This window comes from Coffea arabica, chromosome 7c (assembly GCF_036785885.1).
Source record: "Coffea arabica cultivar ET-39 chromosome 7c, Coffea Arabica ET-39 HiFi, whole genome shotgun sequence".
Taxonomy (NCBI): domain Eukaryota; kingdom Viridiplantae; phylum Streptophyta; class Magnoliopsida; order Gentianales; family Rubiaceae; genus Coffea; species Coffea arabica.
Window position 1 is genome coordinate 39,994,837 of NC_092322.1, and position 14,010 is coordinate 40,008,846.

The following is a 14,010-nucleotide window of genomic DNA, read 5'->3' on the forward strand; positions in this document are numbered from 1 at the left end:
ATCTTTTTCAACAGCAGCTATGGAGTCCATAGCGACTCCCTTTCGATTCTTACTGGTCGGAAAGTTCTCCAGACAGCGGCCAGCAATGGAGGCTGTGCACAAACTCTTTACGTCACTCGACTTGCATGACTCATTTTCCAGTAGGCTGCTTGACGCTCGGCATGTCCTGTTCAGGTTGCACAATGAGGCAGATTTCTTACAGTTTGGACAGGAGTTTTGGTATGTGACTGGGTGTTCAATGTGTGTCTTCAAATGTTCTACAAGTTTTCACGTTGACAGGGAATCTTCACTGGCTCCAGTTTGGTTCAATCTGGCCAAGCTTCCAGTCCATCTATTTGATAAACAATGTTTGTTTCAAATTGTTTCATGTTTGGGGCGACCTCTTTTCATCGATTTTGCAACGGCTAATCTCACTCGTCCTAGTGTAGCGAAAGTATGTGTTGAGGTTGACTTGTTAAAGGAATTACCATCCCGTATATGGCTACAACTAGGTGAGGGCCTGGGTTTTTGGCAGCCATTGTTACATGAGCACATGTCGAGCTATTGCTCCCACTGCTATCGCCAGGGGCATGAAGAAGCCGAATGCCACGTTAAAAAGCCAGAGCTCCAGTCCAAGGGGTTATCAAAATCTGACCCACACATACAATGGAAGGAGATGGCTAAGCAGATCGGCTCGGCTCTTGCTGCTAAGGATGTGGCACCTTCTTCAGCAAAACCCGTGGTGACCTCTTCTATGGAGGATCAGTGTGGGGTGGTCTCATTGCCTCCTGTGACAACGACGGAGCCTGCTGGGCAGCTACAAGAAGACGAGGAGTTGGTAGAATCGTCATCCGCTACTGCTTCAGCGGTTGTGGATCTACCTATCACGAAAAGTCTCGATCAGACGTATGACTTGGTACTCCCTCACTAAGGCACAGTTCAAGTGCGAACTGGGGATGCTACGTCTCCTACCCCAACTATGGGTGACATCCTCTTACACAAGGAGGTAGAGCTGATGCTGCCATCAGAACTTGTAGGCTCTGCTGTGGCTCCCGTTCTTGCTGCTGAACAGGCCGCTAGTTGTCCAGGTTGTCCTTCCGTTTCCATTTTCCCTACCCTCTATGGTTGATGATGCGTTGAAGGCGGCGGCTACTACTATCATCCATGACATGGCTGATCGGGTAATGGAGGAAGACTCTCAAGCAATAGAGGATGGCGATGACGACTCTGAAGGAATAGATGATTCTTCGCCTGAAGAACCCATTAGCGCGGGCTGTTTGTCTCCTCAATTGCCAAGGCCACAAGGTACTGTACCAGAGTGTTCTCATTCTGTGACCGATCACCTGAATGTAGACCAGTTATCGGCACTGGAGCAGGGGCGTCGAACAGCTCGGGGTCGTGGCATACGAGCCAATTTTCCTTCGGATAGAGAGATCAGGTCGGTGAAACACAACTCTCAAAATTCTTTTTTCATGCTTTATCTAATGATTAGTGCACTTTTTTGGAATATTCGGGGGATTTCTAGATCTCCAAATTTACGAAGGCTCAAAAAATTAATTTTGTTACACAAGTTGTCGGTGGTTGGGATCTATGAGCCTAAACTATCGACAAGAGACATGGAATCAATTCGTGTGCGTTTGAATTTTGATCATGTGATCTCTAACTCGTCAGGGGATCTTTGGGTTTTCTTAAATTTCCTTTTACCTCCATGGTTGTTGGGGAGTCTGACCAACACTTGTCCATCTCATTTTGTCATCCCCATCGATCATGTCCTTTTATTGCTTCCTTTGTTCATGCTTAATGTACTGCTACGGAAAGGAGGAGGCTATGGCCTACTTTGCTTCGCGACAAGCCTTGTCACGAGCCATGGTATATTGTGGGGTATTTTAGGGGGCGTTTGGTAAAAGGGTATCGGAATGAAGGAATGGAATAAACTCTATAGTTGGTGTTTGGTTCACTAGAATGGGAATTGAAATCTTGGAATGATTTCTAAAACCTTGGCATCCCTCCATTCCTTAGTAAAAGGGTGGGTTTTGTCCAAATCCCAAGTGTGATTCCAAAATCTTTACCGATTACATAATATTTAGTATAATTAATATTTATATATATTATATATATTAGATATATTATAATATATACATAATTATAATATATTAAAATTATAATATTTTATTATAATATTAGTATATTATATAAATATATATTATAATTATTTAGTTAAATATAATTATATTTATATAATATATATTATAAATTTATTTATATAATATATCCATAATATATGTATATTTATAAATGCATATTATATGTGCATATAATTATAATATAAACATGTATATAATATTAATAAATTATATAATGATAATTATATTTATTATTTTAAATATAATAATATATAATAATTACTATATCTAATATTAATATGCATTACATTTATATAAAATATTAGTACAATTAATATTTATATATTATATATTTATATTATAACATTTGTATAATTATAATTAATTATATATAATATTTAATTTAATTAGTTACAAACTAATAATAATGATATTATTATATTATATAATTATATATTATAATTATTTAGTTAAATATAATTATACTTATATAATATATATTATAAGTTTATTAATATTATATTTATAATATATATTTATATTTATAAATGTATATTATATGTGCATATAATTATAATATATACATGTATGTAATATTAATAAGTTATATAATTATAATTATAATTATTATTTTAAATATAATAATATATAATAATAACTATATTTAATATGTAATATATATTATATTTATATAAAATATTAGTATAATTAATATTTGTATATATTATATAATTATATTTATATTATAACATTTGTATAATTATATTTAATTATTTATATAATATTTAATTTAATTAGTTACAAACTTATAATAATAATATTATTAGTTATATGTATTATATAATGTACATTAATTTATGTAATATAATTAATATTATCAATTATACTTATAATTATACGTGTTTACTAATACAAATTATTAATTAGTTAGACTAAATTTACTAATACATTTATACTAATATATTTAATTAGTGAAAATTTCTTATATCTTATTTACAAAGAGCCAATAACTATCATTTACGATGTGGTTTATAATATATTTATTATATTCCATTCCGAAATAGTTGACGAACTAAACATCAATTATAGTAATGATACACATTCCAGGTATTTGAACCAAACAAATATATTGGAATGAATGACCTCATTCCAAACCCAAGATATCCGATTCCGATGTGCAAACCAAACGCCACCTTAACCTTATTTTATCTCCGAATGAGAAGAAGGGAGGTCGGCCATTTCAGCCATCTCAGGGCTTGGAGCTTTCCCAATTCATGGGAGAAGTTGGTGTGCTTGATGCAGGGTTCTCTGGGTCCAGCTTCACTTGGTGTAATAATAGACATGGGCGAGCAAGAATCTGGAAGCGTCTAGATCGGGTATTACTTAACAATGCGTGTTTAAATGATTCGACCTTGATGGTTGTCTCCCACTTGGTGCGGGAGTCCTCTGACCATGGCCCACTTCTCCTTTCCTTCTCTACCAGGCTAGACAATAAGTCTCGCACTTTTAGATTCCTTAACATGTGGACATCTAAGGATGGTCTGTTGGATGTAGTGAAGATGGCTTGGCAAGATGATGTCAGTGGCTCTCCGTTTTATCGTGTACGGACCAAACTGAAAAGAGTCTCTCATGCTATTTAGCAATGGAATAAGGAGACGTTTGGAGATGTTTTTCTCAACGTGAAGAGGGCCGAGGCAGCGGTGGCCCGGGCTGAGCTTCAGATCGAGGTAGATAGCTCGGAGGAGAATTTTGTTGAGTTGAAACGGGTACAAGCTGAATTGCGAAGGGTCCTGACTGTAGAGGAACAATTCTGGAAACAAAAGGCAAGGGTTAAGCGGCTCCAGCACGGGGATAATAATTCTAAATTTTTCCATTCAGTGGTGAAACAACAAAGATATCCGGCAGCAATTCACAACATTCGAGACTCCCAGGGCACTTGGATTACTGATGATGGCACAATCGGGATGGAAGCCGTGAAGTTTTTTGATGATTTATTATCTGCAGAGTCTTCTTCAGACATTAGACTGGTCCATGTTATTCCCAACTTGAGTTCCAAAATTGATAATAACTGTCTGGAAGAGGCCTCTTCTTTCGATGAGGTTACGAGGGTGGTCTTCTCTATGGATGGTGATAGTGCAACAGGCCCAGATGGCTTCACTAGAAAGTTCTTTACCTTTGCTTGGGAGGTGGTCGGTCCTGATATCTTTCAAGCGATTCTCAGTTTCTTTTGTGGAGCTGAACTTCCTCGATTTGTCACAGCTACCTCAATTGTTTTCATTCCTAAGGTTCTAAATCCTCATTCCTTCTCTCAATTTCGTCCTATCAGTGTATGTAACTTTTTGAATAAAGTCATGTCTCGAGTTTTGGTCAGCCAATTAACTCCGATTTTGCCTCGGATTATTTCTCCTCAGCAAAGTGGTTTTGTTCAGGGTCGGACTCTATCGGACAACTTTCTCCTGACTCAAGAGTTGATTACAGATATTGGAAAAAAATGTAGGGGATGGAATGTAGTACTTAAACTGGACATGGCGAAGGCATATGATAGGATGTCATGGTGTTTATTATTAGAGTGTTGCGCCGCTTTGGATTTGGGGAAAGGTTTATCGATATGGTGTGGCGGTTGTTGTCAAATGTCTGGTTCTCAGTGCTTGTTAATGGAGTTCCGTAAGGCTTCTTCAAGTCTAGCCGGGGCCTTCGACAGGGCGATCCCCTGTCACCAGCCTTATTTATTATTGGAGCTAAGGTTTTGTCCAGAGGGTTGAATTTATTATATTCCCAATCGAATTTTGTGGGTTATAAAATGCCAAGACACTGTCCTACCATCTCTCATTTGGCCTTTGCGGATGACATAATAATCTTTTCCAATGGGTCGATCGCTTCATTAAAGAAAATTATACGAGTGTTAGAGCTATATCAAAAGGCATCGGGTCAATTGGTGAACACTAGTAAGAGTGGGTTCCTGCTTCATCCAAGTGTCCCAATGGCTCGTCAGGGTATCATCAAACGAGTTACTAAATTTTCGAGAAGAGGGCTCCCCATTCGGTATTTGGGACTTCCATTGTATACCGGCAGGTGCAAGGGATCTTATTTTGTGGATCTGAGCCAGCGAATGGTTGATAAAGTCCTCTCCTGGAAGACTCGGCTCTTGTCATCGGGTGGGAAGATCATTTTGATTAAGCACGTGCTTTCGAGTATCCCCATCCACCTCTTGGCTACAAGGGTCATGCCAAAAAGTATATTTCATATGATTGAACGGGTAAGTGCAAATTTCTTGTGTGGGACGACTGAAGAGTCTAGGAGGTTTCATTGGGTGCGGTGGAGAGACTTATGCTTCCCACCAGAGGAAGGTGGTGTTGGATTTCGGTCGATTAATGACACTTATAGAGTTTTCTCCTGCAAGTTGTGGTGGACCTTTAGGCAGAATCTCTCACTGTGGGCTATGTTCATGTGAGCCAAATATTGTCATGATACTCACCCTTGTCAGGTTGCCCTGAGATCTCCTAGTTCAGCAACATGTCGCTGCATGTTGGACGTTAGGGGATTTGTGGAGTTATTTATACTTTGGAGACCTTATAGTAGTTTTTGCCACTTCTGGTATGACAACTGGACGGGGTCAGGTGCATTATATCTTCGAGCGGATGTGCAGGATCATTTGTCCTTCCATGACTTTATTGTGTGCGAGACATGGGATAGACATTTGTTGTCTCATGTCCTTCCGCCTGATTTAGTCCAGGCCGGGGTGGGCATGCCGATCCCCTGTATTTCTTCGATGCATAGGATGGTATGGATGGCGTCATCTTCTGGGAATTTCTCATTATCCTCGGCCCTCCAAGAGATGTGACAGGCTAAACCCTCATCCTTCATGTTCAGTCAGGTTTGGCATCCACACATCCCTCTAAAAATTTCCTTCTTCATGATGCGTTTGTTGCAGGGACGGTTGTCTTTGGATGATATTTTAACCCGGTATTGTGTTCACTTACTGTAAGGCCCAAAGACAACCACTTTTCTAGGCGACCACACAAAGGAGCAGTTGATAAGAAAGCACAAGTGCTTGTGAGTAGAAGAGATAAACAATTTAAAGATCAAAAGCGTAACAATAAGTAAATAAAAAGGAAAGGATTGCAAACCAATTAACTACCCAACTCCTCTTGAGCTTGTAGATTAATTGAGACAAGCTACTTCAAGTTGATGAATTACAATCACTCTTGTGTACAAAGGAAGGTTCACCTCCTCCTTGCCCCGAACTCCACTCGGTCAAGCCAGGACATTTTACTATCCCCCAGGACAACCCTCACAGAGTTACACTCATGAAAGATTCACTCACAAATGAAAAGCTTACAATGAACCTCACACCACTAAGACTACAAATCTTCTTTTTGGAGTATTTTCTCACTAAAATCTCTCTAGATCTTTTGTATCTTTAGTGTGTCAAAGTTATTTGAAGTATCTGACCAACCACTATTTATATAGGACCAAGAAAGTGCCTCATTAAAGCATTCAACGGATAGAAAGTAGCTGAACAGTCAACTAATCGTTGGGGACGTCGGACGTCCGACAGATTAATCACCCTCCGAACCCATCGTCCGAAAATCAGCCAAGTTGTCGTTCGGACGTCCGATGGTATTTTATCGTCCGACAGCACTGCGTCCGAACGTCGTCAGAGAGTCATCAAAATTTTGTGAAATTTCTCGGACGTCCGATGCTTCCTTACGAGCGTCCGACAGAGTTTCCTTCTTGATGTTCTTCATTCTTTCAATGGTTGTCGGACGTCCGATGCAGTCTTTTTGAGCGTCCGACAGCTTTCAGCAACCTTTGTCTTCTTTCAATTGCACTTGTTCATGGAATCAAATAACTTCATAACTGAAAGTATATCTTGAAAAAGATATTAGTATCATCCATTTGTTTTGTAAACATCAAAAGATAGGGATCAAGATCAACACTTACCGTCTAAATGCTTTTGCTGTTTGGAGCCTAGTGTTGAAATGCTACAACACGTATTCATGTCGGGTGATGTCGCAAAGGCAGTTTGGAAGTTTTTTGGGCCTCTCGGATCTCTCTCTGGTCTTAACTTGGCGCAGGAGCATTTAACCGTACAGTTGGCGAATTGGTGGTACAAGCCTACTAAGTCCGCGAGGATAAAATTTGTCTTTCGGCTCCTACACATATTTGTGTGTTGGAATTTGTGGAAGACGAGGAATTCAGCAGTGTTTGAAGGGGTTATCAAGGATGTCCGATCTATTTGTCGAGCTATTTTTCAAAACTTGAAAGATGCATACTGGATGAAATTTGGGGAATTACAACAGGTCGCATCTTGGCCCTAATTCTTGGGTTTGGTGGAGCAACGCTCTGATGTGGTTATGTTTCGTCTGGTTCATTGGCAGGCTCCACGGCTGTCAATGTTTAAACTTAACATAGATAGGTGCTCTAAAAGAAAACTGGGGTTGACTGGTGGTAGGGGGATTCTTAGGGATGGCTCAGGGAATTTTATCTTTGCTTTCGCTAGTTGCTTTGATGTTGCTACTAGCTTGCAGGCCGAGGCCAAAGCGTTAGCGCTTGGGCTGAGTTTATGTGCCCAAAGGAATTTTTTACAGCCGTTGGTGGTTGAGTCGGATTCGCTAGTGCTAATAAAGATTCTGAGGAACGATCACCAATGCCCATGGACGATTAGTTATGAGATCGAGCAGTGTTGCGAGTTTTCTCCGAGGAGTATACAATTCAAGCATTGCTATCGCGAGGCCAATAAGGTTGCAGATGTTCTAGCCAATGTGGGGTGTGCCTTGGTTGAATCGGTATGTATTTATGAACATTTCAAGGACTTACCAGGTGTAGCTAGGGGTGAATATCGGTTGGATAAACTATCCTACCCGTCTATTCGGCGACGTCGAGTTAAGTAAGTAGGTGTCTTGTATCGTTGAGGTCAGGCTTCTGTCCCCCGCAAGAACTGTTCTGAGGCAATAAAATCCAAGCATCTTGGTTTTTTTTTTGAAAAAAACTCTCAAACTATTGATTTTGTATGGTTTTAGCCCCTCATCTATTTTGTATAATATTTAAACCCCTAAGCAATTTAGTGCATATGAATTTGGCCCTTTCATCCAAAAAAGCCATTTTAGTAAAACTCGATTCTTTTTCTTTTGTTTTTTGTTTTTTCGTTTCTTTTCTTTTTCTCTCTTCTACTTCCTCATTTTTTTTCCAGAAGCTAACTACCAGCTATGGGTTTCTAGTAGCATTACTGCTACCAAGCTGTGGTCGGTCACAGTGGATGGCTACTGGTTACCATAAATTCTAACCACTATTTACCTCAAAATTCATCCTCCCACTCAGTTTTTCATGTAGTTTCACTTTCACTAAAAATGATTGAAAAGTGGTGAAAATAGTTATTTGTAATTAGGTTTGCCTCTCTTAAACTACATCAAATCAAGCTCAACAGTCACCAAAAAAATGCACCAACATATTCGTTATAGGATGTAAAACTCAAAACAACTAATCGATCCACAAAAAAAAAAGAGTCATGAAATCATAAGTTCGCATCCTCATGTAAAAATTTTCTACGCATCCTCATAAGTTGCTATTAACAACTTTTTCCATACTGGTTGCCTCCTTAAAGTGGTTAATGAAACTATCATCTCTTTGATCCCAAAAACTGACTCTCCTAAATCAGTTGTGAACTACAGACAGCACTGTCCTATATAAGATAATTTCAAAAATCATTGCAACTAGATTGAAAAGGTTCTACATCATTGTATTAGCAATTCTCAGTCTGCCTTCATCCCTGGCAGATAAATTCTTGATAATGTTGTAGTAGCACATGAAATTCTTCACTTTTTAAAAAATAGGAGAAAGGGATGTGTAGGTTTCATGGCTGTTAAGCTGGATATGTCCAAAGCTTACGATAGAGTTGAATGGAAATTTGTGGGTAGACTTATGATGAAAATGGGTTTCTGTCCAATTTTTGTTAAGTGGATCATGATCTATTTGTCCACAGTGTCTTACTCTTTCAACTTAAATGGACAAAAAGTAGGATACATACAGCTAAGTAGAGGGATCAGACAAGGGGACCCGTTATCACCATATTTGTTCATTATCTGTGCGGAAGGATTGTCATGTCTGATTCACAAAGCTGTAACTGAGAGGGAACTAACAGGAATCAAAGTCTGTAGGGACAGTCCTACCATCTCTCATTTATTTTTTACAGATGACTTGCTACTGTGCTGCAAAGCAAGCAAACAGGAGGCACTGAAAATAAAAAGCATATTGGAAAGCTATGGAAAAGCCTCAGGACAGATGGTGAATTTTGACAAATCAGCTATTTTTTATAGCAAGAACACTACTGAACAAAGGAAGAAAGAAGTGAGTGAGGGACTTGACAATATGAAAGAGGCAAGGAATGGAACTTATCTGGGGCTTCCAATGGCAATTGGAAGATCTAAAACACAGGTGTTTGGCTTTGTGAAGAGTAAAATCAATAACAAATTGCAAGGATGGAAACAAAAGCTGTTAAGTCAAGGAGACAAGGAAGTACTCATCAAATCTGTCATTATGGCTGCCAACTTATGTAATGGCATGCTTTAGACTCCCCAAAGGTTTGTGCAGAGAAATCTCAGCAAGAATAACAAGATTTTGGTGGGGAAAAAGAGAGGAAAGGACCTGTGTATAGTGGACAAGTTGGAAGAAATTATCAGAAGTCAAGGGAAGTGGGGGTATAGGTTTTAGAGACTTAGAGGCTTTCAACACTGCCTTGCTGGCAAAGCAAATTTGGAGATTCTTAACATCTCCAAATTTGCTAGTAAGCAAGGTAATGAAGGCTAAATACAGGAAGGATCCAAACTGGATGGAAAAAAGTCCCTCAAATGCAGCTTCATGGAGTTGGAAGAGTATACATAGTGCAAAAACATTACTACTAGCTAGGCTATGGAAAAGAATTGGTGATGAAAAATCAGTGAGTATATGAAGGGATAAGATGGATCAGACCAAGGCAAGGTGATCAACACAAAACTTGAGGACTGCCAGTTAGAATGGGTGAGTGAGCTAATAGAAGAGGGGAAATGGAATACTGACCACCTCCAGAAGTGGTTTTGCAACAAGGATGTTGAGCTGATAAAAGGCATCCCCACAAGCATAGGAAGGAGACAAGATAAGTTGATATGGTGTTTCTCCAAGTCTGGAACATACACGGTAAAGACTGGGTATGCAATAGCAAGACAATCAGAGGCAAAACAATGCAGACAGGGAGGACAAGATGCTGAGACAAGCAGGGAAATAAGAAAGCACAGTGTGTGGAAGAAACTGTGGCACATGAAGGTGAAGGCAAAGTTGAAACATTTTATGTGGAAATGCTTACAGAACTGCCTACCTACGAATGAGATTATGTTCAAAAGGCTGGGGAAAAAAGAGGGAAGATGTGGTTGCTATGGGGAAGAGGTGGAAACCATCGAACATTTGCTCTTTTTTTGTGAAAATGCAGCAGAAGTATGGAAAATGGCTCCAGTAAGGTGAGATGGGCTACAAAATGAACAACATAACCTATGGCTATGGTGGGAGAAAGCTACTCAATCACTCTTGATGGAACAAGGCCAGGATAGAGTTAATCTCACAATCAACATCTCCTGGCAAATCTGGAAAGCCAGGAACAAAAGAATTTTTGATAGTGCTAAACAGGAACCTCACAACATAGCACAGAAAGCCCAAGAGGAGTGGTTAGAATTTGAGCAAGCAAGGGAGTCAGAACAGGAGAGCAACACAAGCCAGAACATGAGTGGACAACAAGCAAGAAGAGAGCAACTAAGGGAAGATATGGTTTGTTTGTATACGGATGCCGCCATATCAGCAAAAAGGATCAGGACTGGACAAGGTATCATTGCAAGAAATTGGAAAGGAATGATAATGAGAGCCAAATGAATTGTAAACCAGGGGAAAGGAACAGCGAGCAAAGAAGAATCTCTTGCAGTAAGGAATGCTCTACTGATGGCCAAACAAGCTGGATGGACAAAAATCATGGTACATTCAGACTACAAATCAGTAGTTGAGCAAATTAACAGTTGCAATGAATATGATTACAGCATTGCAAATATTCTAGAAGATGTAAAGGATCTTAGAATAGGCTTTGACAGGTGTTCTTTTGTATTTATTCCTAGAACAGAAAATGAAATCAGTCATGCACTAGCTCATTTTGCAGTTAAACTGGTGCATAACGTTGAATGGGAACATGACTTCCCAATATGGCTGATTGAGTTAGGGAAGAAGGAAATGAGGGTAGTATCCCCTTTTTGTAATTAATCCTTATACTATCAAGTGTTAATATAAATGAAAGCTGTTGTCGTTTGTTGGAAAAAAAATGTAAAAATTTTCTACGAAATGCACTTGACCATTAAGGGCCCTCCCATTGCTTCTCCCTTAGTCTTTTCCTTATGTGCCAAAAGCTGTGTGCTAAAAACAACTTTTTTGGACGAAAGGGCCAAATTCATATACGCCAACTTGTTCAAGGGTTTAAATATTATATAAAATAGATGAGGAGACAAAAACATACAAAAGTAATAGTTTGAGTGCTGGCTGGGCAATTTACTCGGCATAAAAAACAAAGCAATATCGAGGCATTTGACAGAGAAAAATAAGAGTTGAAAAAATGAGATTTATTGGGTATTTGGGTGGTATCGAAATGGGTCTAGCCCATTTTAGCCTGACCCATATTGGTTCCAAGATCAATATGCAATAGTTTGGGTACCGCCCAAATTCTGCTATCCTCCTCTTTTGCCATCTTTACCTACTGAATTCAATTGTATTCCCCAATCCACATTCAAAAACCAAGAGATTTTTGTACAAGTTCAAACTTGATAAGTATAGTTTTTTCATTTTCTTGCAAGAAATTACATCATACATTGTACATGGAACCTTGAATATTTTAAACTTTTTGGCGAAAGTAAGAAGCATTAATTTAGACTCACTTGGTCCTAATTATCCTAGACTTAAAATTAATGATATAAAAAAAGGAAGTTCTTAATCAATGTTGCAAAGAAATCAATTCTGATATAAAAAATGTTCAAAAGTTCATTCTAAGAATTCATGTCCTGCCTGGATCATCATTCCTCACGACATATTGAAGAAAAGCAATCAGATGCTGATTCAAAGGGAAAACCATGCATGGCAACAGATGACGAATTTGAAAATAACACAAAAACAATTGTGCAGAGTTCAACATGTGCCATGTAGTTAAACTTGTGAAAACATAGCAACAGGTGACCGATGACTAACACAAAAACACTGCATATAAAAAAAAGAATTCAAATTTTGATCTATTTTTATTAGTTCAAATCTTGCAATGTCTTAGATTAAAGTGTCAAAGTGACCGAAATAGTCATTCATAACGGAATCTATAAAAATGTTGAAATTATCTTTATTTAAAAATTAAAATGGCCAAAGTGATCAAAATATATAAATATAATATACATAAGGCGCACTAACCTCATATGATTTTATGTTTTACTGTATAACTCCTTTACAGTTTAATGTGTTACCATATAACCTCCTTATAGTTTTCAAAATATACACATGGCTCTCCTGTAGTTAATAAATAATTTTCAACTTTACATAAGAATATTTTTGACATTTTAAGTGATTCCATTATGAATTATAAATTTCGTCACTTTATAACACTTTAATCCAAATTATGAAGGGTTATGTATAACTCTTGAAACCATAGAGGATTATGTACAAAAATACTAAATCACAAAGGATAAAGTGTAGTTTGCTCTAAATTATTTGATTTTTCCTTGCTGGTGAGTAAGACATGGTCATCCTTAATGGTGCCATCACGATTATGGTCAATGAAAATATATATTAAGTAAACGTAGGAATATATTGGTAGACACGCATACTTATCCGCCAAGGAGAATTCAGATTTCTGCAAGTTGACATCCCAAAAATCGTTATCTCATTCTACCATATCATTTCAAAAGTGATAATAAACAGATTTGCAGAATTCATGTTATGAAAGTCCAAACTGTTACTCATGCATGAGGACTTAAATCACGAACAAGGTCAGATACGCTAATGTTAATTCCAATCCACCATTTACCATCACACTCTCTTATGGACTGTCCTACCAGATCCTTCTATATGGATTGGCGCCCTTTTATCAGCCCCAAAGCTTCCGTTTTGCCAGTTTTGTTTTCCTTGATACTGCATTCTTTCCTTGTGAACTCGTTTCACTCTCAAGTTCCAGCAAGAGATTTCGTTTGTGCTGATTAGCACTGCTTTTCCCTTTTTTGGGGTTGTCATCATCCATAATCTTTCCATTAACTGCTTTCAACAAAATGACAGATTCAAGATCATTAATGAAACTTCCATCATAGAATCAATCAAGTTAAACGAAAAATTCATGAAGTACCAAGACATGACAAAATGAGAGATCCTGTCAAACGACAGATTCAAGACATAACATCACATGATGCTGTTCAAAGTTTTCTCCATATCAACGTAAGAGACCTCAGCAAATTGTAGCAATATAAAACTCAATGCTTATTGCCTTGTTCTAGCTCTCCTAACGTATCATGAGCAAGACTATAATCGTTCTCTTACCATCAATAACAAGTCCATTTCAGAATTTGTCAAGACAATAACAAGATGCAAGTATTCACAATATTTATTCCATGATTCAGGCATAAAAATTTTTATAGTAAGTAGATCCCCTAAAGATTGATTGTTTATTGTTTTTTTTTTTTTGTTTAACAATAACAAGTCTGTTCCTCCTATCTAGCAGGACAACATTAGATCAAGTGACAGACACTATTGCCAAAAAAGATGGCTAATGCTAAATACTGAGAATTGAGTCCATGGAAAGGGATAAAGATTTCCTGTTCCTTAGCTAAAAAGTTGTGGCTATAAAAGAGGAAGTGGATCGATTGAGTGGGTAACA

The 14,010-nt window shown here is 38.1% G+C and overlaps 1 protein-coding gene across 1 annotated transcript; it reads left to right on the forward strand.

The window, feature by feature from the left end:
* Positions 1 to 8,957: 8,957 nt before the first annotated feature.
* On the forward strand, positions 8,958 to 11,375 carry LOC140010717 (uncharacterized). The gene is made up of 4 exons (XM_072058040.1): positions 8,958 to 9,654; positions 10,069 to 10,591; positions 10,727 to 10,895; positions 11,010 to 11,375. The coding sequence occupies exons 1-4, from the start codon at positions 8,958 to 8,960 to the stop codon at positions 11,373 to 11,375; spliced, it is 1,755 nt and encodes a 584-aa protein (XP_071914141.1).
* The last annotated feature ends 2,635 nt before the right edge of the window (positions 11,376 to 14,010 follow it).